General features: G+C 31.4%; 1 protein-coding gene across 1 annotated transcript in view; it reads right to left on the bottom strand.

The window, feature by feature from the left end:
* usp (retinoid X receptor ultraspiracle) overlaps positions 1-26,956 on the bottom strand; it is a 148,234-nt gene that overhangs the window by 23,947 nt on the left and 97,331 nt on the right. The window contains exons 2-3 of the mRNA XM_075356382.1: positions 20,565-20,691; positions 4,856-5,017 (exon numbers count right to left, since the gene is read on the bottom strand). Of these exons, the coding sequence (XP_075212497.1) occupies positions 4,856-5,017; positions 20,565-20,691 (289 nt within the window). The remainder of the gene's footprint in view (positions 1-4,855; positions 5,018-20,564; positions 20,692-26,956) is intronic.

Raw genomic sequence — 26,956 nt, 5'->3', positions numbered from 1 at the left:
GGGTATTGGAAAGTTGGTACCACGCTACAACAAATGTCTAAATCGGAAAGGCGACTATGTAGAGAAATAGCGTAACTATGTAAGTACTTGTTACAAATAAAAAATTTTTAATTTGCACTGTGGTTTTAATCTCTTGATCGATCGGACCATGAAAAAAAATAACTCTCGTATAATTGTATATAACTTCAATTCTAGGGTTTTTAATAGTTTGAAAAAATATAATGATAAATTTTATTTATATAAAATATGAACAGTAAATACCTTGTTTAAAAGAAACTTCTAACAGTAATTCTTTTGGTAGTTAGAGGAATTTACCAACCTTTGAATAAAATAAGTATAACAAAGAGGTTTATTTGTTTTATTTAAATTAGAATTAATAAAGATTGACTGCAATTTGATGACATTCTCAAAAGAAGAAAGGCCAAAGTAAAGTGATAAACCAACACAAGAAACAGATAGCTATCATATTTATGTAACAGAAATTAAAAGTAAGAATTAAAAATATTCATCTCTGAATATTAAAAATGTAAAGATCTTAATAAAGTTTCCCATTGTATTATAATTTGTAACAGATTAACACACACCCTAAATAAACACAGTTATCATTATTAAATGCCATTGTAACTCATGATAATCCAATGAAAAGTTTAGTTTAAGAAGCCTTTCTGTGTACCTATGAGAATCTGAAAAAATTTTGATCCAATACAATCAATACATAAATAATTTAAGTAGCATAATAAAAAAAAAATACTAACTCACCGATATTAAAATAGTATATCAACAATCAATTAATTAAAAATGCATCGTAACTGAAATGCAATCAATTTTAATTAAACAAAAACAATATAAGGAGAAGGCAAACATGAATGATGAGATGAAGAAAAAAATAGAACAGAATAATGAGAGAGTCAGAGGAAGACAGCTTGATGACACTCATCATTATTTAACACCAACGTTTTACAAAATGACACTGACAAGGCCATAAAGCTAAACACTTGAAACATGTAGAATTCAACCAAATAAAATAAACTTAATAACAATGTTTAAAAACACATGTGATTTGTGAGTAATGAACAATGAATTGTACGAAAGAAAAAGAGACATGAAAATATTTGTCCTGAAATAAAGTTTGTTAATGAGAATACACAATACAACATCAAATATTTAAATATTACATTTAAAACATAATTATTCTATACTAAATCATTTTATTAACCAATATCAATATGTTCAAAAAATGCCTAAGATTCTAGTTTACTCAAAAATCTCAGTTTAGACTAAATTACACATTTATTATACAAAATTTTACTTTTTGGCTATTACAGTACAAATAAGAGAAGAAAAGTATGACATTTGTTAAAAATAGAATAACCTCCTCCCTGATTTTTTATTACAAAAATGGATAAATATGCGTGAGAACACCCTATCCTTTATTTAGCTTTTTGTATTACAGCAAGGGTATTTTAACCTACAATCATGAAATCCTGTTTGGTAGCTTATGTGTTAAGGCAACTGATTTTATATAACTGTGAAAATATTAAATTAATAGATGTTATATCTCAAAGAGAGTTGAATATAATGAAAAGATTTTATCTTATGTATGTTTGTAGCTAATAAAAAAATAACAGAATCAGACAAATAGTAATGCTACAATCCACATTACCTTTATCATCTAAGTGTTTTTATAAACTATCAGTTTAAGATGGCTTATGATAAAATAACTGCGCATAGAATTGAATTCAAGCTAATTTTTTTACTCATTTAGCAAATCATTATATAATTATTGTTTATTTGATTTTTATTCTATTTTTGATGACAAAACAAGAATGGCCTTGTATAACTCAGAAAATGATAATTAAAATTTTATTACTTGAGTAAAGGCTGAATATAAAGCTAGACAACTTTTTACATATGCTCTATTGATTTCAACACATTATTTTCAGTTTTTAAATTTGGTCCTATACAAAATCTGGCTTATATAACATAAAATGACATGACTAATGGAAAAGGTTCAAGTTGAAAACTGAACCTGGGATCTTCTGAATATCAATCTGAATATTATTGTTAAATAAACTACCAAATTACAAAAAAATTTTGTGATTGTTTTGTTTTTCGTTTAAAAGATGTATTCGCATTTTCAATAAATAATTATAGGAATTCTGTTTATCTCATTTTGCTCCAACGAACTTCAAAAACAGCTAAACCAATTAAAAAAAACTGGCAGGGTTGCTACATTTTATCCTAATTTAAATATTAGTAATACCTTATCTTGAAATTATTTTAAGGAATCATTTTTCTTAATAAAAATCAGAGTTAAATAAATATTTTCCTAAAATGCAACAAATTTTTTTAATATAAAGTATATTTTTAAGTTAAAAAAAGAAAAACTGAAACACACTCTCAAAATCTAAGCAACTTATCAGTCCTTTATTTTTTTATATAACCTCAATTTAAGTGTGTGAGGTTATAACCAGTTTTCTTGCAGTCTGTTGCGCAATGGTTTTTCAATGTTTCTTCCCTATTCTTCTTCTGTTCGCCCCGCCAGGAGAAGGCAAGGTCCATCTCAGCGCCAGACGTTGGGAATATGCTGCCATATTCATTCTAACATGTCCAGATGTGTTCGGAGTATTCTCGATGGCTCCCCTCTTCTGGCTCATGTTCCGGTTCCTCCCATCCATGAGATGTTCTGGTACTGGACCAATTAAGTCACTACTCCTTTTCAACCCATTCAGATAACTCATCGCTATGTGCCTATGTCATTTCTTAAGTCTGCATGGGACCCCGTCATGCCTGATGAAGTCTTGCTATTCATCTTCGACTCAGCTCGGCTATTAGCCCAGACGATGTGACCCCACGCTTTCCTGCCTTCTCTTCAATTTGGTTCCTTTTCTTGATGGCTTTCCATGGTCTATGCTGGTTAGTCGCACTATTTTTGTCCCCAAAAGGGGGCCCTTGGTCGGCCATCGGACGTTCGTCCGATCTTCGTGTCTTCCGTGGTCATCCGCCATCTCCATAAGATCCTTGATGTACATCTTCACACCGCCCATTTAGGTCAAACCCATTAGCATTGTTTTGATGACGGTTGTGCGAAGAACACTTCCATTCTTTCCGTTGCCATTCAAAATGCTCGTTTTCTCTTTTGTTTTTGCATGTTGCCTATCTCGATATCGCAAAGGCTTTCGATTCCGTTTCCCACAAAGCCATTAACCTGGCCCTGAGATCTCTGGGTCTTCCCCCTCCACTGATCGCCTATCTTGATCGATTATGCCTCCTCTGCAGTTTTTCGCTACGTGGTAGATCTTCCACCTTGTCCGTGTTTCACTTGGCGTTTGGCAGGGTGATCCCCTGTCGCCACTTTTATTCTCTTACGTGGTTGACCTGGTAATCACAGTGCTTGCGGGTGAGGTTTTTGTGGAGTTCCTGGATTCGAGGTATCGGCAGTAGCGTATGCTGATGACATCCTACTGTTCGGCACCACAGTCTGGGGCTAGCAATCCTAACTCGATGCTTTCGAACCTGCTGCCTCGCGGTCTGACCTCATGTTGAATGCTGGGAAATGCTTTGCATTTTCATTCGTTTCACATGGTGTGCGCAAGATCTTCAAGGTGCTGGTTGAGCGGCAATTCCATCCTCGGCTTGCATCACACAGCTTGATGCCGTCCAGAAATGACGGTATCTTGGTGTGTATTTTGATTCGGTTGGACCAAGTGTCTTGTTGAGTATCTCTATCGACTCACCCGTGTCCCACTTAAACCGCAGCAAAGGGTGATGGCTGTGCGGTCGTTTCTAGTTATGCGCATGAATCATTTTCTGGTGTTGGGCAAGTGTCCCTGATGTTCCCTTCTTCCACAATAGTGTCCAGGTTGCTAGGTTTCAAATTCCTTGTCTTGGGCTCGTTATATGGCGCTACTTTATTCCCGCCTCCCTTCTATAGACAGTTCGCTTTTTCCCGTCACCCGTTCTGTTCTTCTGCATTCCTGGGTACAAGGTAGGATCTTTTTTTGCCCTTCGTTCCCTCTATCGGGGACATTTTTCTTCTTTCATGAGAAAGACGTACTGCATATTGGCGTGGTATGCTTAGTCAGTCCACCGACGGCTACAAGCGGGCGGAGATAGGTTAGTGTGTTGACAGGAATCCCTTCTTCCCTTAAAAACTTCCGCATCATCTTGATCTCCTACCCACCCTCCTTTTCTTTATCTCTTTTTTCCTGCGTTCCTCCCATTCACTATTTTCTTCTTCCTCCCTCTTACTTCTTTTTACTTTTCTTTCTTTTTCTCCTTTTCCTTTTTCACTTCTGATGCACAAAGGATTAATGAAACATATCCTTTGGGATGTAATTAACAATACTGTCTATCACCCCCTTATCCTAAATTTGAGCTAACCATTTGCCAAACAAGGTAATTACTGAATTGTAATCTGCTCTAGAAATTTAAAATAATAAAAACAACATAATCCATACATGTAAGCAGAGAACTGCAAATATACCATTAACTGCGACTGGTGTTATGCTTGACATGTAAGACTAGTATTATGCAACAATAATACAATTTTACTTATCAACAAATTAAAAACTGCATTTAACATTTTATGAAAAAAAATACTCATTCTAGTCTGCTTGAAATAGTTTCCTAAGTTTAGTATTTTGTTAAATAAACTGAACAAAATCTACCAATTATGTAAATTCGAGTTTTCATTTAAAGTTTTTAATAACATCTGCGTTTGTAAACTTTGTACTGAAGTATTACAAACTATTTCAAATAGAGCAGTTTACAAATAATGTTTCATTAAAAAGTTAAATCCACATATTAATAGAATAAAACTGGTTTCCCCCTGTATTAATGTTAACAGACTTACCTATATACACCATAATGTTTGCCACTGGCTCTATCACCACAAATAGAACAAAGGTGTTTTGAGCCTGATAATGGATGATTTGGTGGATATGGTGAAGATGCTGACTGGTTTTTATTACCTCCTGAATTACTCAATAAACTACCATGTCCAATGCTGAACGAACTGCAATGAAAATAAATTCAGATTTTACTCTAGTAACTTTTATTTACATTTATTTTTAAAAAACATTATAAATACAAAAATAATCATTTATAATAATACAATATTTAATATAACATAAATAATATTTAACACATATTTATAAACATTAAAAATAAAATGCCTAGAGTTTTAAGACTGTTGACATGTTTACGTTAAGAAAATAGCGAATACACCCTCACATGCATACAAGCACAGTCATCAATAACTCTCACCTCCCAGACACACACACCTTTTCTTCCTCATTAGAAGGGATCATGGATGATTACAAAAAAGAAAAAATAACACTTGAATCAATATTTTTCAAAACAAGTAATGGCTTTAGGGAAATTAAAAAATTAACCGATCCCAAAGATGTTCAAAACATTTGCCCTTTTATCCTTTCATAAATTAATAAATGTGATGTGTGTGCATGTCATACCATTCTGGAGCCAAGGTACGGATCTGGAGCAAGAAAACACTAGGTACAGTCATACAAATTTATTCATTAACTCCATTGTTAATGAATAAACTAAAGACTTTGAAACTATGTCCCATCGTGCATATATATATATTTTTTTAACTTTAAATATTAGTTTAATTGGTCCATTTTTTGACACTGCCCATTCAGGTGTTCAAATTTTATTTTTATCACAGAATGTATGCTGAAAGATACATAAAAAAAACTCAATATAATAGGTTTACGGTTACTTGCAAACTCCATGTCCCTAGCTTTCCTTCAATTAATTAAACTTGAATTTCTTAACTAAATTGGGGGAAACTGATGTAGCTGTATTCCATCTATTATGGAACTGAAAATCTTTATGAGAATGCTTTCCCTTATTTAACAGATTAATACAAAAAATTCATTTAATTATCCATTTAGCATTTACACAAAAAATATTAAAGAAAAATAATTAAGAAATCTGTAGTAATATTGGTAGAAACACCCTTTTCAAGATTTACTCAGAAATCATTTTTAAAATAGTTAATATGAAACAATTTACTTTTACAGAATAATATGATATGTGAATTAATATACGAGTATAATTTACTTATATGTATATAAAAAGAATATATTTTCATTCTGATCAAATGATCCCCTCTAGCATATAATAAAAAATTAATGAAACATTTTATCTTTTATCTGTTCAGTCTTTACAATTTCTTTTGAGGGAGTAGTACTTACTCCCTCAAAAGAAATTGAGGAAGTAAGAAACTGACTGACCGGAGGTCACGCAATTCTCCAGGGATTAATCCAGAATTTGCAAATAATTTGAAAATAAAAAAAATTCTAGATTTAATTTATCTTCAACTGTTGTAATTAAAGCACTACAACAACAACAATATAATAATAATAATAATAAATGAACATATTTGCTTTTATAATTATCATTTGTAAAGCAATTATTCAAGATTATGAGATATTAGAAGAAACTGTAAATGTAAATTAACAATTTCTTCAGTAATTATTTTTTCACATTATAATAAAATGTTGCAAAATTATACTTGAAGGACATCCTTCAAGGCTACTTAACACAGATAACAATAGAAACAATTCATTCTTTATTTTTAAAAAAATATACATAAATGTACATAAAGTGTGGAAATACTACAATGCCATTTTACAACCTTTTTTTAAATTTTTTCTATGAAAAATTACATTGATCCTATTTAAATGCCAGAGGATTATCACTCCAAATAATACTATACATAAATACAATACTGAGTGAATGACTGAATACTGAGTAACATGTTATCCATTACACTTAAGAAGTTGAAATTTTAAAATTATTATTTTAGGAAACGTAACTGAAATTTTGAATATAACTTCCAAATACATAACATATAAAAGATACTAAATTATTTTAATAACCTGTACTGATAAAGATGTACTGTTTGTTGAACTTATTTTTTGATTAAATTTTGAATGCTTATTGAATGCGAGTCCAATTCTGAGTGATAACGAAGATGTAATTTAACACATTATGTAATTTAACACATTATTTCCTTTTTTTAACTTCACAAATTTGTAGATGAAACCAGGTTTTTTTCACATAACTAATATATATTCTGAAAGTGAGGCAAATCGGACATAAATGCAATTTTACCAAATATCTCAACCCCAGCGTCATCTAATGGGTCCAATATTTTGCCGAGGTAATTCTTTCCAAGTAACACGTATTCTCTGAATATGAGCCAAATCGGACCATAAATACAATTTTTCAAAATATCTCGACCCCATCGCCACCTAGTGGCTCCAAACTAATTCAAAAACCTTTGTGGTATGCGCACAACTCACCAAAGTTTCATCACAATCAGATGAATGGTATAGGAACACATATAGGACAAACGAACAAACATTAATTTTTATATATATAGATTATTTAACAGTTTTTTTTGTAAAGAATAATATTAAAAGTATGGGTACAAATAAAGTATGATCCCTCAATTAGGTGAATTACCTGTATAGAAGCACAAGATGATAAAAAAAAAGATACAATATATAAAGGTAAAATTCCAATGACTTAAACCAGTTAAATAATTTTGCATTATTTGGTATTAATTTAGTCCCACTTGTAATTTGTAATAACTTTAGAATACAACAAATTTAAAAAAATGAACCATGCTAAAAAGTTATACTAATGAAACAAATTTAAGAATCACTGACAACTCATAACGGTTTTTATTGTAATTTTATTTAAATATTAATGTTTGATTAAATATTGCTTTAATCTCTTTTTTATGACTGTAGACATCTATTCTTATTTTAATGATAAGAGACAGATTTATAGCAACTTCACTGCACATGGAATTCTATAAACTTAGTGATATAAAAATCTGTCTATATAATCCTAATTATTTAATTTATAGTTAGATCTAATGGATATTTTATAAGTGATGTTAAATACAGAACTCAGTAAGTTGTTGTAATGATGAGCTAACTCACATCATTATGAATCTTAATATGATTGAAGTGCTGTATTTAATTTGTTATTTTTAATTTTAAAAGTTTAGCAATTTTCTACTGACATAAATGATAATTTATCCTTGAGTCGATATTAATTTTTTATTGCTGATCTAAAAAGTGAGATCAAGCAAAAGCACATGAAGAGTGATTGATTGTTGACATAAAACAAGACCAAAAATAAATTAATAAATTATAAACGGAAGATCTTTAAATTCCAAATTATGTTTCAAAAGTGAATTAGTGACATTTTATAGTAAAAGTGGAGACATTAAGTAAAATTTTTAAGTATGCTAAATGAAAAAGCTTTAGAGAAGTCTAAAGGATGCTAGGAAGAGATTCATTACTAGCTACGATGAAAGTATTTTCTACTATCATATTTACATAAAATTTTATTTAAATCATGTTTCAAATAAATAAAAAATCTCTTGAAAAATTAGCTTTAACTTTACATCAGTTACCTGGAAACAAAATCTTCTTACAGGGTAAGGGAATAAAAACTGCTAACCTTGTTTAGTTAATTAGTTAGAACCTTTAGTTTAATTAGAACCTTCTAACTTTTAGTAAAGCATTTAACTTCATAGTTGTTTTGATAGAGTACATAAAAAACTAAAAGAATCGGCGAGGTTCAAAACAACCCTTCAGCTGAAAATAAACATGTTACTTTTAAAATCATAACTTTACATAGGCCTGAAAGAGGAAAAAAAGTTTATTTTCAGTAAGACAAAAAAATTAATGAAAACAATCCAGATCTGCTGAAACTTAGTTACAGTAGGGAGTTCACTAGATGCAAAAATTACACAGATTGTGGATGTTTGTATACTGTATTAATTGTTATATTTTATGACTCAGTACTACAGCAGCTTTGAATACTTGACTCAGGTTTTGTTTACCATAATTTCATCTGTGTTAGATGATCCTATTGTGTGCAACAGCTTAGTAAGATAGTTGTTTATGCCGTTTAGTGTAAAGTTTCCGTTATTTTCAATGAATTCTAAGCTAGGGTTGGGTCCTGTTGTTTGTTACAGGAATGTTAAATTTTACTATGTTTCGTATTTTTGGGCTTGTCATTTGTACCTGTTTGATTATTTGTCCTCGTGTTCGACACTTCTGGCGCCAGCCAGACTATCTCCCCATGCACACATCTCTTGTTTTTTACACACACTCTCTCCTGTCCACTACCTGGATCTGGTTTCCCCCTCTTTTCTTTCACGCCATCTTTTCGGCAGAGTAGATCCAACATTCCTCCTGTACAGTCGCCTATGGCCAATCCCCTTGCAAACTTTGTGATAATATTCTCATCCATGCAGATTCTCCAAACTTGTCGCTACATATCTGAGACGCTACGCATTATTCTACCACCAAACCACGGCGCACCTCTGTATTCCTGATACACCACTGCACTCTATGCCCAGGATTACTGTATGTATTCATTTACCTTCATTCACGAGTTCGTCTCTTGCTAATATTTGTGTGCTACAGGCAAGTTCAATTTTCATTATTTATTACGTTCAGCAGTTATTTTATCATTAAAATTTGTGGAACATTCAGTTCATCATACCTTATGCCTTTCGATTTCAAGTTTAGTTCAAATAAAACCATTTATTCACTTAAGTGCAATCATGATAGGTGGCTTAGCTATTTTACATGCTTAATTATTACGATTTGTTATTGTAATTAACTGTATAATTTATTTGTGTAACTTGTTGATCGCCGAGACTAATTCTTTGCTACTTATGCACTGTATTCATAATACTTCTCGTAAATTAACCTAAAGCAAATTACTCCTGATGTGCAGGTATGTTTTAGGACTTTGTGATTTTTGTATTTTCAAGAATGTTTATCTATCAAAATAAACTCCATTTATATTATTACTTATTTTAATGTGATTATATTGTAATTAACGCCTTCTATACTGAAATTATTTTAATTAATGTTTTCTAAGCTAATGAAATTTGTTCATTGCTAATTTTCATAGTACAGTATATGTTAGCAGTGCAACTGTTTTCCAGTTCCACTTTCTATTGAAGTTATGTTTTAAGTATCTAATTTGAAATTAAGTTGTTTTATGTTTTCTTGTTTTCAGGCTTTGTTACATTGTGTATTTAAAAAATGTTTATTCATGTATTTTTGCATTTAACATCATTGTTCATATGCTGATTCAGCTGATATGTTAAGTATCATTAAGTTATGTTAATTTCATAATTTCCTTTTATGTTTTAAGGTTATGATTATAACATAAGTTCATTTGTTTGACTTTCAATAAAGTCCAATTTCTTTTGGCAAATACTAGCTGTGTGTTTTTTGTTAACTTTATCCAACAATAGTAACTGAATTACGTAACTGGATCTCTACTCTGACAAGAGTTTAATTAGTCATGATAAGGGTTGGTAGTCAGACACAGTTAAACTTCCTAGTGTAACTGTGTTCTCAATGTAGTTAACGGTGAAGAATGTTACTGTTGAAGTTATATAAAGGCATGTTTTTAATAAAATTGTAAATAAATGAATATTTTCTGTAAAATTTTAAATGGTAACTTCACTGAAAAATGGAAATATGAAACTTTAAAAAACTTTATGAACTGGTTCAAGCTTGAATAATAAATATTCTGAGAGAGTTTTAAAACAAAAGTAATGAAATCAAATTTGTAAGAAGAACATAATAAACACCTTACTTAAAATTACAAATTTTACAATTATCAGTTACTTGTATTTTAAATAAATCACATAAATATTCTGCAACCTTGAATTTAATTTATTTTATAATTATTACATATTCTAGACCATCAGTGAAACTACTTATTCTGTTCACCGAAATGTAAAAGTCGTCTTTCTATTGAATGAATCCTCATAAACAAAATATAATAATAAGAGAGATATTCTCATACTATTAATTATTAAAACAATGGAATGTAAAAATAAAACCCAAGCTTTTATCACTTTACCTTCTTTTTATTCAGTATAAAAGCTTCCTGGTTTTTGGTGCTGCTATGAAGAGGAGGTAAATCTTTAATGTGAAGATGAAATTGGGCATATGGTACAATTAAAAAAATCTTAGATGGGCATATGGTAAATTTTTAAAAATCATAGATAAAGACCAAGAATTTAGCTTGATTAATTGATCTATTTAAACAAATGATTTGGGATGTTTTGATAATCAACTGATAGTAAAAAAATTGACAAAATCACAACGATAACTAATATTAAAATTAAAAAAAAAAACAAAAAAAACATTGAAGTTTTATAAAGCTGGAAAATTGCATAATTACTCTTGAAAAATTATTTATAAAAAAATATAGGATAAATGTATGGTATTATCTTTCTTAGAATCAATGCTCAAACTGTATACTCATATTTTTCAGGGGTAAAAATGAAGAGAAAAGCTCTCCAACGTAACATTATGTGGGTGGTACAGTGTGATATATAGTTACAACAATCTATATCTCAGTTCTTTTAGATGTGTATTCTTAGATGGTGAAAACTGGTAATTCGATGATTTCTAATCTACCTGTTCATCTTCCTTTAAACTGAGTATTCAAAAACTCTAATAAGGAGGTATTGATGCAGTGGTGATCCATCTCGTTGGAAAATTGGCTAGTTTTCTTCAGCTTGGTCACGGATTGGTTTCTATGATTGCTGGAAGAAATAAATTGTTTATTTGTAGAACTGTTTGAGAAAAGTTAGGAATTTATCAAGAGGGAAAAAACATGTCACAAACTAACAACATAAACATATATACGAGGGCTGTCTTTTTTTTTCAACTTCTGATGGACTATAAAAGAAAGATACATTGATATAACAAAATGATTTTATTACTAAAAGTTGAGTAATATCTACCTTATTTTTTTAGATAATAGCCAAAACAATTGAGGCATTTATTGTATCGTGACACCAGCTTTCCAATGTTCTCTTCAAAGAAGTTTGCTGCCAGTGAGGTAAGGTACGTCTTGACAGCCTCCTGAAGTTCTTCGTTGGTGGCAAACCATGCCTTCAGTTCTCGAAAGAGGTGAAAATTGCTAAGTGCTAGGTCTGGACTATATGGTGGATGGTTGAAAAACTTCCCACTTGAATTGCTTGCATCATGATGGCACAGTGTGATCATGCATTTTCATGTATCAACACTACACCGGCCGAGAGCATACCTGTTTGTTTGTTCTGGATCTCTCTGTGGAGGCGATGTAAAGATTCACAATAAACTTACTTTGTTATTGTTGTCTTCTGCTCTATAAAGTCCACCAACAAGACACCTTTATGATTCCAAAAAACCGTAGCCATTGTTTTCCTGTTACTCAGTGTCTGAACTTTTTCAGCTTGTTTGAAGAAGAAGTGTGAATCCACTGCTTAGACTGTTCTCTGGTTTCTGAATTGTCATACCGGATCCAAGTCTCATCGCCAGTAATGATAGACTTTAAAACTCTTTCCCCTCATTATCGTAACAGATGAGAAACATTACATTAAGGCTGACGCCATTTACTGCATTTTGTGATCATCATTCAACATTTTTGGGACCCAATGTGCACACAGTTTACAGTATCATACATCTTTAATCACAATTGTGAACAGAGAAGACCTTGAAATTTTGGCAGAAAGTTCACTTATCATAAACCTTCATTTGTTGCAGACAAAATTATCAATATTCTCAACCAGGCATACAAACCTAGCGACAGACTTGCGTTCTTGCCCACCTTTGTCGTGGATGTCTGTTCGCCCTTCTTTAAATTTCCTACACCATTCACGTACATTACCATCACTCAAATTTTCACCACACACTAGGCTCATTCTGCGATGGATTTCAGCAGCACTACATGCTTCTGCTTGCAGAAAACATATCACAATTCCCAACTCACGCTTGGTAGGAGCATAGATTGTTGCGGCCATGTTTAAGGGTAGCTTGGCTCAGACTGATACAATGGAGCTGGCAATGGCAGAGGTTGTGGTGGGGGAGGCGGCACAATGACACACAGACCTGGTTCCCACCTATCTCTTGTTTACTTAAATGCAGATCGGAGGTTGAAAAAAAAAACAGCCGTTGGATAACAACATATAATTTAATGTGTTTTGAAAGAATATTTTCAAAATTATTTTTTTAATATTTTTACTAATAAGATAAATTCAATTTTATATAATAAGAAATTGTTTTGATTTGAAAGGGTAATCTACATCTAATCTGATTTCTAATTGTTTCTCAATAAAATGATGGGCGATGTAAAATTAAAAACTGTATTAAACTTTGATAAGTGTGTTTGTACTTTAATAAATTAACTGTGAACACTAAGTAGAGTTTTAATTATAAACAGAAAGACAGGTTTCAAACTAGTATCACATTTTAATTAAGTGGTCTTCTGATAACACTTTCCACTTTTGAAGTATACAAAGAATTCACAGAAAGAAGGAGTAGCTGGGTGGAATATGAAATTTTTGATGAATGACAACTTGCCTGATCTGTCTTTTGGTTTCCCTAAAGCCCAGAAATTATTTTATTTCTTTTTTTGTTTGCATTTAATGTTAGTTTCTCATGAGGGAAGACTATCCTTCCTCAAGGCACTTTATGAGTAACTAACATAAACTCCAAAATTCACTTTTATCAGCATATTGACAGATTATGCAAACGTAACTATTGTACAACACCTGGTTTTTTTACAGGTATCCAAAACAAAGGATCCACTTTGTCAAATTTTTTTGATAAAATTTAACTGTATTTTAAATCAGTTACCTTTTTGGGAAATTTTTTAAAACCTTTCTAAATTTTTTAAGCTGGTCACATGAACGCATTCAATTAGAAATATTGACAGATTGTTGGTTAGATAGACAAGCCATTTTTTAAAGTAGCCTAGGGATGCATGTTAGGATAGTATCAATGGCCACAGCACTGTACTTTGATGTAGTTTCTCCCATTGCATCCTAATCAGTTACTAAGGATTTAAAAATTCAAAACCTGGGTAATGCATTTGTGACAGGTGTAATATCACAACACCTATGACAATATTCACGAAATATGTACCAATCTAGCTTAACTGTGAAAGTGATAGTGGGCATGTGGCAATTAAAAAAAAAATCTGAACGGCAGATGGTAAACAACATTTTTCAAATTGAAAAATCAGTGGCTTCTAAAACAGTATTTGTGAGAAAATGAATTAGAAACAGAGTCTTAGAAATGGAATTATTATAGTCTTTAAATAAAACTAAAAAAAAAAAAAAAATAATAATTTCTTCAAAAGATTAAATTACACATCAGATAAAAAAACAAAGAGTTCAACATCAATTTCTTTGAATATTCCATTGTAGAATTCTTACTAATAAACAGAATTATGTATGGAGATAAATTCCTCGTGTGCCTTTGGCTGTTCAAGCATTCTGTTTCCTATCCAGAGGTTGCAAAAACAGCCAAATTAGTAGCTGAGATAATACAACATGAACTTGGCCTATTAAAAAAGGCTTTGTACGTTTCTGTTGCTATTTTAATTATTAGCTACCTGTTTAAAAGATTTCTCTGCCAATTTCTTTAAAATTAATATTTATTTTTACTTTTTATGAATTTACTTTGGTTGCTGCTATCAGCTTCCACTTTTATCATGGGAGTCATCTATTTCAAAGTCTTTTTCAGTTTCTTTAAATACCACTCATTTATTATTCATTTAATGCCTTCAATAGTGTTATTTTATTCTATACTGATTATATTAATTTATTAACTTCATACCATACATCACAGCAGTCACAATTAATCTATGTACACATTATATGAAATAATTTCTGCTACTGATATTGTAGATTGCTATACTTAATACTACACTATACACATTATATCTCTTTACCGATGCTTATTTGTAGTCTATCACAAAAAGTTTTATATTTGTTCATAAGCACTATAAGTTTACTGAAATTATTATAATTATGTTGTTCTTTTAATTATTCTGTTAAAAAAGAAATTATATAAGATGTTAGATTTGTTTTAACCAGTTGTTTCTAGGTTTCATGTTAATAATTTAAAATTTTGTAGCAGTTCCTCTGGTGGATATTCTTGGTTTCAACAAATTAGCAATGTAGATGAATGTATGGAATTTATTTGATCGTTAGTATTTAGCTATTTGTTTGATGTATTGTTTGATAGTATTTAGTCATTTTTTTTATAAACATTTAGTAATTATAGTTAAACGTGAAAGAATTATATTAGTTGGTTTTTGAAAGAAGCAACTAACCAAGTTGCTTCTTCCTTTACTAAACTTGTAGGAAGTAAAGGAAGTATTGTGATCGCGAAAAATTTCTTTTTTCAGATTTCAATGGAAATATCCATTTTGACCTTCCTGAATCTTGATTAGTTTTGGCGTGACGTCTGTACATATGAATGTATCTCATGTAACTCAAAAATGATTAGCTGTAGTATGTTGAAATTTTAGATTTAGGACTGTTGTAACATCTAGTTGTGCACCTCTCCATTTGAATGCAATCTGCTGAACCAAAAATGTCCAAAAAGCCATTTTTGGCTTTTGGACTTTTTCTTAACTGCAGTAATAAGCCCTCACTGAGAGCTTTTCAATGATATATCATAAGTGGTTCATATTTTCATTCTTATAGCCAAATAAAATATTTTAATCTTATAAGTGAAGGCACATCGGTTTGAATCAGACTTCATCTCCTTTTTTTTTAAATTAATTTTTGTTAACTTTTTTTTAAATTTAAATGTATTGATTTATTAATAATTATTAACCTAAGACAGCAAAAAAGTTTTACAATAAAAAATTATTCAATAATAATAAAAAAATATATATATAAAAAAAATCAGAAGTTATTAGTGAAATAAAATTTTATGTACTTTTAAAAATGTATATATGCAATTTAATAGGCATTATTACATATGTGTATATGTAACAGATTGGTGAAACATCTGATCACTTAATATTAATTGAAAATTATAATTTAGAATCATATTATTTTTGGATTTTCTAGTTTAATTTAATTTAATTATTCTGGAAATTTCTGTTTAATTTTATCTACATTAAAGTTAACTACAGAGTAACTGAAAAATAGACCCTCACAAGAGCAACATATACACTAAGGCATACATGGCTGATCTTTGATAAATTACAAAAATTCTTATCTTTTAGTTCATTATCTCCCTAAGTTGGAGTTGATCATAATTTTGTTTATTAGTTTTTTGTTGTCAATCATTTAATCGCTCGGTGGCTTGATATAATTCTTCTGATCTTAATTTGTATACACATTCTCTAGTTCAAATTTTCCCTCTTTATATTAATCATCCTCTCTTAATCTTTTTATTCTTTCCCTGGTCTTAACGCTTTCTTCCTCTTTATATTTATCTTCTTCTCTTAATCTTTTTATTCTTTCTTTGGTTGCAACTTTTTCTTGCAGTTTATTTTTTTGGTTTGCAACATTTTCTTCCTTTCTTCCTTTTTTTAACTTTTTTTTTTTTAATTTAAATATATTGATTTATTAATTTTTATTAACCTCTGATTGTAAAAAGATTTTTACAAAATAGTAATTTAATAATAACAATAACAAAAAAAAAAATATAAAAAAAATCAGAAGTTTTTCAATAAAAAAATCAGAAGTGATTGAATATTTCGACTACCAGGTTTGGGATAAGGATTAATATTGTAATGTCAGAATTTGTCAGATTATTTTATAAAATTCAGGTGATTTTACTTGTAATTTTATTCTGAGTATTCCTTTGTGATTTTTCTACATAGATCTCTTTGTCATGTAAAGTTTGAAATTTCATGTGAAGTTAGGAGCATATTGAAATGCTCCTAAAAGAAACAATAAATTGTTTATAGCCTTATATAGCATACAGGTTTTTTTGTTGATGAAATGTATTAGTATTTCAGAAAACGTGCATTATAACATTTCATGAAAGATTTATCAATGCATTTACTTTCCATGTGGATCATTGCATTATATGTTTGGAGTTAAAGATGTTTTTATTTTTTTACTAAGATTCATATTTATCTGAATTCAGATCATAGAAAATGTTATATTAATAAATAATATGTACTGTGTTAATGTAAACTGTATACCTATATGGTTTTCTACTGAGTGCAGTTAATACCATTACAAACTTTCTGGGTGCAGAACAATCTCCCACTTACATTACTATAAGAATGCATCGTCATTTTATATGAATTTTAATAAGAATAACGACATCTCTTTCATTAACCAGTGCCTTGAACAGACTTCTTGGACAATTCTAAAAGTACATAAGATTTTCTACCCATTGAAGCTCCATTCTTAAACCAGGGTGACTGACCAAATTCACATGGCAAGCAATTCAGAATTAATCTAAGGAAACTGAGTAAAGGATAGGTAAAGGTGAGAGAATAATCAATCTATGGGGATTGCCTCCAAAGGTGGTAGTTTATAAAGGAAATGCTGTCTAAATGAAAATAGTTTAATTGTATGCTTGATGAAACTGTATACTGTAATTCTTAAAAGTAAAAAAAAATTTCATTTTTCTTTTGAAACAAAACTCATTAAGAAGGAACTTGTTTAATTTATTACTTTTTTTTTTTTTTTTTTTAGTAATAACTCACCAATGAGTTATAAAAAGCAGAAATAGATAAAAAGCATGTGATTGGATTTTTGCTCAGATAGCATGTCATTTTTTTAAAGTTAAAAAGATTTATACATAGATATTCACATTAATTTTGTATAATTGATGACTAAATGGATTTCAGTATATAAAAGACATGTAAAAAAGCAATTATTTCTTTGAAAAATCTATAAAAAGCTATAAATTAACAAAAACAAATGCTATCAATTCATCACAATATTAATATGTTCATAGTCTGTGAAATTATATTTATATTCCTATCAACAAGCCAGCTGCAAGGAAAAAATACCACTCTTTATTTCAAAAGAATGGTGCACTATATAGATGTGGTCCTTTACTTTATAATAAACAATCAAATCTAGCACAATGCTAAATGAATTAAATATAGAAAACAAAAATCATGACCTTTAGCAAAAATAAACATTTTAATACTATAAAGTACATCTGCCAAAGGGACGTCTAAAAAATAGTTACAAAGTCATGCATTTACATAATACTAGTATAAGAATATAGCAAGAAGCAGGTGCATCTGGGTATTGGGCAAGTTGAGAAGGTTAACAAATAATAAAAAAGTAAGAGATCAAACATAATTCACACTTCTTTGAAGCTTCATACTCTACACTTGAAGTGAGAATCTATATTTTGAGTATACTAATAAAAAATAAATTTTCAACTGTCAATTTATTGTAAATGCATACACTTACTTAGTTTACATAAATTATTCAGATTATTTATATTAGATAAATAATCTGAAGACATTGTAGTACATAAAAAAAGATTTCAGGATGAATTTCCTACAAAGTTAGACCAGATTCATAACTGAGACGAACTGGATTGGTCTAGTGGTGAACTCGTCATCGAAAATCAGCTAATTTCGAAGTCAAGAGTTCTAAGGTTGAAATACTAGTAAAGGCAAGGTTACTTTTATATGGATTTGAATACTAGATCGTGGATACCAGTGTTCTTTGGTGGTTGGGTTTCAATTAACCACACATCTCAGGAATGATCGACTTGAGACTGTACAAGATTACACTTCATTTACATTCATACATATAATCCTCATTCATCCTCTGAAGTAATACTTCATGGTGGTTTCGGAGGGTAAACAGAAAAGAAAGAAATATTCAAACTGAACAAAATATTTCATGGAAAATTTGTAAGTCAAAACTATTCCTGTAACTAATAAATTTAAAGCTGTTTCTTTAATGGAGGAGGTTATAATGAATATGTTCTGTTACTGTCATACCTACAATGATTATTGCACATGAACTGGCGTAAGTTTCATTGCACACCTGAAAAATTGCACAGCTATTCTCAAGAATGACAAGCATCCCAATCCTTGAATTGCATTCCAGAATAACAAGTATGGCAGCCTTGTTAGGGAAACTAGAAATAAAGTGGTTTTAATTTTTTATTTCTATAAGCCTAAAAAATGTGAAGAATATAGGACATTAGTCTGATATCACATGTAACAAAAATTTTACTAAGAGCAATCAATAGAAGGTTAAATTTGTCTTGCACAGAAGAAATACTTGGCGAAGAGCAATATGGATTCGGATAAGTACTTGGAACAAGAGATGCAATAGGACTGATTGTTAAGAGTGTGAGACTGTTAGGAGAGAAACAGATAGATAAAAACAAGGAGGTGTTTGCCGTTTATAGACATTTAAGGTGTGCCAAAATTGCATGTTTGCAATTTTCAGACTTGGCAAAGGGATTTGACATTGTGAAATGGGATAAACTTATGATCATACTAAAAAAAAAACACGGACTAAAATGGTGAGAGAGGAGATTAAGGAATTGTATTACAATCAGAAAGTTGGAGCTGCTTATCACTAAATTTGTTTAATGTTTATTTGAAAGAAATGATTAATGAATGTTTGGGTGGAAGTAAAGTAAAGAAAGTGTGTCTGGAGGAGAGAAAAAGTGGAATGTATAAAAATTTGTGGATGACACGGTGCTGCTAGCTGAGATAAGAAAAGAAGTAACTGAAATGATTGAAGATCTGAGCAGAAAATGCACAGAATAAAGGATGAAGATCAATAAAAAAAAGCAAAATTTATGAGAATAGGACGAAAAGACACAAAACTTCAATCAAAGTGGATGGGAAAGAGATAGAACAAGTGGATAAATTCAAATACCTTGGAAGCATTTTAACAAAAAAAACCTTTACTGTATCATAGATGTAAAATCTCAAATAGCTATTGCCAAGAAAAACTTTAACAAGAAGAAACTTTTGTAGGACCACTAGAGAAAAGAGCTTAAGAAAAGACTAGCAAAATGTTATGTATGGGTATGGAGTATAGCTTTGTTCAAGGCTGAAACACAGGTACCAAGAAGAGAGGAAAAGAAAGGCTGCAGGTGTTTGAGATGAGGTTATGGAGGCAAATAGAAGATGTGAAGTGGGAAGTTAAAATCAAGAAGTGCTAAGAAGAGTTAAAGAGGAAAGGAAAATACTGGATGTCATAAAGAAGAGGAAACATGATTGAGTCGGCCATATGATGAGAATAGACTGTCTGTTGAGGAATGCTGTAGAGAGAACAGTAAAGAGGACATGAGAAAAAGGATGAAGAAGATGCTAGATAACACCAGGCAATGAAAGGAAGGCTACAGCAGGATGAAGAGGAGAACTGAAGATCAAGTGACTTGGAGGTGCTGCAGTCATGACTGGCAGCCATTCCTACTGTTGTAGGGCAGAACAATTGATGAAGATAAGCCTAATATACTACTACATATCAAGCTAGCAAGTTCATTAAGACAGGTGATATTTAGTCATACTAGTAACAAATTCATTCTGTTCACTGTAGGGTTTGGAGGTATACTAAAGTTCTTCTGGCACGGTATACTTGGTAATGGATTCCATCTGATGACTAATGAGAAAACAAAACATACGCATACAGAATGCATTAAAATTCTCCAGGATTCATCACATCAACAATTAAATTAACACAGTTAAACAATGAGCAAAAAACAAGGTAATTAATAAATGAATGAACTTACCCAGGGCTATTTGGACCACCCCCAGGACTGAAATTACCAACTAACAAACTAGCTGTATCTGGCTTCATTTCCATAGGTGACTGTGGTCCAACAGAGCTCAATGATAAATTGTTCTCCAAAGTAAGTCCTGCACAAACAATAAAAAAAAACAAAGAACAATGAGAAAGCATCTGATAATATTTTGATAGTTTTCTGAATATTAAAAGTAAAATATGTAAAAACAAAGGATTTAAAATCCACATAAAATATATCTTTGATTTTATTATTAACACCTGTACAAAAAGAAAGCGATAACACATAAAAAGCATGTTTGCTTTCCTACAAAAGTGCAATGATACAAAAAATAGTACTGTATTAAAAATAAAAACAGTGATAATGTTTAGTACATTCAATGTACCAAAGGTATTAACCTTTCTCGTATCTTTCTCGAATTCATTGTCAAATTGAGAATTTGAACAAAAGTTGGTAACACAGAAAAAAGCTGGCCAATAATCCAGTTTACATTGTGTCATCAACTGCATTGCATGTTTTGCATTACTGCTGTAATTGTTACTATCTTTCCTACGTTTATGTCCAACGGCTCTATACACAACGCCCCAAGGGTCTTTATTCCCTTGCTTCTGAATGAAGGAGAACCAGGAATTATGCTTGGAGGACCTAATACTATGAAAGTACCTAGCTCTCACTCTGCAGTAATCTGCAGTTAGGGCCGCATGCTGATCGGGATTACCCTCTCGTTACACAGCCCTTCTGAGTCGGTTCACAGACTGCTTCATTGCTGTCAGATTCCAAGACCACCAACTTGATATACATTTCCATTCACCGCCACCATTGCAGAAGTGAAATTTTCTGTCAGGACATCTAATGGCAGGCTGTCAAGGTCTCGAGAAAATATCTCCAGTCTGGATTCCAACAAAGAGGGGAATTTTGGCCAGTCCGCCTTCCTATGCAGGAAGCGCCCCCCAATGAACAGGAAAATGTCCCTCATGGCCCCATCTTGCAGCTCATCTACTATTTAAAATAGTATCAACCGATGATCGCTAGAACAGTCTTCAACCACAGACCAGTCAAGGACCCTGCCAGGAATGTCCCTAACAATGGCGATGTCAAGGTTTGTACCTGAAAAGGCTCGTCGTCCATTAACCGTACCGACATAAGTGGCCAACTGGTCTGCAATATTAAAGACCTCAAAATTGTGCTGCACGATGAAACTGTCAATTAGGCCATCTGTTTTGTTTCAAGTGGTCATACTGCAGCAATGCATTTATTTATGTTTGAGGAATATGCCAACATTGTGTTTATCTTTGGGATATGTGATAGAAATACAAGTGCTGCTGCTGCAGAATATCAGAGATGTTTGCCTAACTGCAGAGTTCCAAATCCTAAAATAATTTGTGGAACATTCAATACACTTCAAAAAATGGGTAAGGCATGATGCCTTTCTTGGCAGTTCAGAGTTTCCCAGTCTGTGGTGTGGAGGGTATTTCATAATAACAAGCTGTTTCCTTACCGTAATGAACATGTAAAAAATCTTCAATCAAGAAATTCTCCTCTTCATCTGCAATATTTTTAATGGTTGAATATGAACTATATAGCGCAGGTTCATTTATCTAATGGTGAGGCTTGGTTTACTTGGGATGGCAGCAATAACCTTCACAATGAACACACATGGCCAGAAGTGACCCATGACAATAGGATGTAATTTCCAACACCAATTTAGCGTCAATATGTGGTGTGGTCTAGTTTGAACAACTGATCCGATCAGCTAATTGTACAGGTACGGTACTATCAACTAACTGACTAGTACAATCGGCTAATTGTACCACTCATTCTCCCAGGATGTCTAAAATGCAACACTTAATTGGAATTCCTTAAGGAATAATTGTCACTTCTATCAGAAGATGTTCCACTACCATCAAGATACCAAATGTAGTTTTAGCATAATGATGTGTCTCCCCTCCCCACTTCTCAGGTGCTGTATCAGCATACTTAAATAAGCAATTTTCAGAGTGATGGATTAGCTGTAACAGACATACTCTTGGCCACCAAGATCACCTGATCTAACGTCGTTAACAGTTTTGTGTGTGCAATTGAATGAAAAGAATTATGTACAGGAGAAAAGTTATATACGTGAAGAGTTGGTTGCTCGTATTACAGATACCACCACACAAATTAAGGAAAGACATGCAGAATTGTGGGTAGCAATGCTAGCAATCTGAAAGCGTGCAGCCAAATGTATTGAGGTGGAAAGATGAATTTTTGAAAATTTACTGTAAACTTTATTAAATGTATTAACATTTTTATGTTTTAACCTTCATTTTAATTTTTCTAACTTCATTTTCTGAGGTTTATAACATTTAAATGTTTACATACAGTAAGTGTAAGTAATAAAATCAAATTTCTTGAACTTTTATTTGGTTTTTATTGGGCGGATATTTTACATCAATTTTCTCAGAATTAAATTCTCTACAATTTTTAATAATACATTTTACACATTTATTAGTCATGTAACAAAATTTTTGTATGGCAAAAAACGCGTCTTTAGACAATGTTTTCTGTTTTACGTCGGATAATACGAAACTACTGGAGATATGGTTCTGGAACCCGTTTTATTAAATTTGTCATGTGAAAAACCATAAGAAATCGTCAAGTTGACCTCCTTAATTTGGGTTCTTAGAATTTCAGGGTGGTTTATTTCACTCTATGACCAAGAATCAGGCGAAATCTTTTGCTAGCCGTAACTCGCTAACGGAGCGTTTCCAGACCTCTATTTATATGAACATCTTTCATTATTTTGTTAGTAGAATAAGCTCGAAAAACGCTGATAACAGTATAAATCAACCTATATATTTTTGAAAATCCAAAAACTACCATTGTTTTTTAATATTTACGCTACTGAGTTAATTTATTGTTCAGTACTTCCATACCAAATTTCAAATTCAAGGTTGAGATATGATTTCTATTTCTATCTATGAAATGGCTGTTCTAACCAATGAATGATTGTTTCTCTGGTTTTCAAATAATTTATAATTAAAAAATCTATAATTGAATAATTTTGTACCCTTAAAAACGTTATCTGCAAATTCTACTTTAAAAAAAAAAATTTACGGTAAGAGAGTAAAACAAAAAAAAGAACATTAATGTCGCTCATCTATAGAATAGGCTTCCTTATTACACAGTAGCGTGCGCACGCAGACCGCAAATACTTCATCATTACCAATGCTGTCTCCACACCTGTGCTGTTTTTATCTGCACTTTTTTAACACATGCTACTAACTTAGTATTTAGTCAAGGATATTCAAAAATAACAAATTTACCTTCTCTAGAAAACGATAAAAAAAAACCTGAACCTCAACAAAAATGATGTAAAGTCACATCGTTTTAGTGAAGGTTGGCAGTACGCGTTTGAATTGTTAAAAATATAATTAACTCTTACCGTAACAAAGAAAAAAAAAAACAACTTAAAACAATTCTTCTAAAGAGAATTAAATTAACATCATAACAAAGATACGGTATAAAATGAAATTTTATAAAAGAAAGTAAAAATTAATGCTTATTTGAACAACACTGCAATCAGATTCAAAGCTAAGTTGATTAAGAGCGACACAAAAAACGGGAACTTTTGAATAATGCAACAAAAAAATTTATTGACAGAAACAGCCACTACAATTAAAGAATATATATAAAAATATAAAATATCAAAGTACCTAATATCAGTTTTTGAAAATTACGCCAGGTAGATGGTGTCTGTTTCTACGTAAGCCCTGTGCCAATCTGCCGTTGAGGTTCCCCATTGCTCACTGCATCATTTCATGTGGGTTGCCAAGAATTTTGTCTTGAATTGTTTTTTTCAATTCACCCAGTGTCTTTAGCCGGCTCTTGTAGACCACACTCTTAAGGTATTCCCAGAAGAAAAAAAATCACAAACTTACAAATCTGGTGATCTTGGGAGCTAAGAAATGTTACCAATTCTTTGTCACGGTTACCGAAAAATTCGCCACTGATTGCCTTGCAGTGTGCCACGTTGCAACTTCCTGTTGACCTCAGGCTTCGTGCTGCTATGGAATATTGTTCAATGCAGGTGTAACAAAAGATTACAGCATGTAAAGATACAGATCCGAAGTGATAGTCGTTGTGATACGCTCATCATTTTCGAAAAATTATGGTCCGATGACCCCATGTGACGAAACTGCACATCATACCGTTACGTTGGGGTTGCTGTCTGCCCAGTAACGATAGTTCTGCTTGTTCATGTCCCCTGTGAGATGGACATTCGTTGTCCTCGTTAATGTTTACCATAATTTTTTGACATAAATCAAAGCGGAAATGGTGATCATTCTCCTATAGTTCTTGTACCATCTGCAACTTGAAAGCATTATATTTTAAGTCGAAATGAATTTGGCAAACACTCTTTCGGGACAACCCGAACACAGTTTACGAATTGAACGCTGTGGGCTTTGTACGACTGAAACGCGTACAGCCTCAATATTGTATGGAGTACGAGCATTTCTTGGTCGTTCTGTACATTTTTTTTCAGACCCGATCCAGTCTCGTCAAAGTTTTTAAACCACATTTTTGTCGCTGTTGTGATGGAACACGCCCTTAAACTGTAATGCCGTCGGAACTCCTTTGTGCACCTTCCAAAGTATCGTTGCTTTTGTAAAAAATTTTTATAGCGAAAGTACGCTGTTGAACCGTTCCACTAATCATCACCGTTGCCACTTTGTCATGAACTCCACGATTACTTATTGGCAATGTTGCTTCTGGATAAAGCAGTACTACCAACTGTACAAGGCTGCAACTATGCGTTTCAAAAGTTCCTGTTTTTTTGTCACATGTACTTTGACGTAGTATAAGGATTACATTGCCGTCGATTTAAATATTAATGAAACATCAAATTTTCAAAATATTCACCACTGACTTACCTTAAAATTGATCGGACGTTCTGAAAATTGCAACTCATTAATTGATCGATTACTAAGAGGCCTTAGTCTCTGATTTTTAATCCCTAAAACGGCTTCGTAATTAATGTTGCTTTAAAAATGATTTTGTTATATCAAATAACTACAAATGTTTAAGACAAATATCTGCAAATGTTCTACGTATCCCAGACTACTATTCAGTTCTTATCTCAGTACAGGAGTGTGTACTGCAATATAAACGATGCAATGTATCAATACTGTTGTAAAAAATGTTCAAAATTTCTCGACTTTTATCTGTTTTTTAATTTAATGCAAGTTTTCTAAAAATAAATACATATCAGTTGCTACGTTTTGAGACATATTTACAATTCAACAAAATTGTTAAGAGAATCTGAACAATTTTTTTTTTTGTATAAAAATGAAATTTTGAGGGGTTACAAGTTACATTACAGAAGAAAAATTGTATTAAATTATGGCGTTCTCTTACTTCAGATATATAAAACAAATGCTTGTATACAAATCTTAGTGGCTTCAATACTGTCACCACCATTTTTATGCTTTGTAAAATCAATTTTTTTTTAATGAAAATGTTTTTATTATCAGACCACAAAAACTAGAAAATTAAGAAAAACGTTCTTTAAGATACATTACAATATTTTTAGCAGGTAATAGGAAAAATTACAAAAAAAATCCAAGTAGCAATAAGAGCAATTGACTGTACGGTAAAAGGTGTTTACAATTAATGTAATATTTAAATTTTTAAAATGATCATCGAGAAAAACTGCATAAACCTAACGGCGAATAAGATCGAAGGATTTCCCAATAAGTGAGAAGCCAAAATCGATTAATTTCTGCTATTTTTAACATGGCAGAATTTATGTTTTACAGTAAGAATTAAATACTTCATTCGCATATTAAAATAAATAATACTCTCATAATTCCGGATTCTGAATTCCTCATAAAGCAGGAAAATACAGCAAATTATTAAAATTTTAAGAAAAGTCTGGCAAGTATGAAACTACAGTTATATCAACTTTTTTTTATGATTACACATTTGTAGACCAAATAACAATAATAGAAACATTTTCAATATTTATAATGAAAATATTAAAAAAAACAAAAACGCTTGATCGCTCGTAAAAGTCGCACATTGTAGTGCGAAGTAATTTTAAACAAATCTTTCTAATTAAAGTACAGAAATTATAACGGTGGATAACAAACGAAAGAATAATTCAAATAACATCAAACATCAGCCTACTAAAAAGAAGCAAATAATAACATTAAGTAACTAAACAGATACTGTTTTTCACAAATTCAATCAGCTTAAAAATGAACAATTTATATGAATTACAAGTAAGCATTTCATACAACCGGTACATATCTGATTTACAAAATTAATTAAGAGTTAACTGATTAACCAGTACAACAAATAATAAGGTATAAAAACGAAGGGTAGTACAATTAATTTTG

Source organism: Lycorma delicatula, chromosome 2 (assembly GCF_047948215.1).
Source record: "Lycorma delicatula isolate Av1 chromosome 2, ASM4794821v1, whole genome shotgun sequence".
Classification (NCBI taxonomy): Eukaryota; Metazoa; Arthropoda; class Insecta; order Hemiptera; family Fulgoridae; genus Lycorma; species Lycorma delicatula.
The sequence above is the reverse complement of the archived record's forward strand: the minus strand, read 5'-3'. Positions and strand labels throughout refer to the sequence as shown.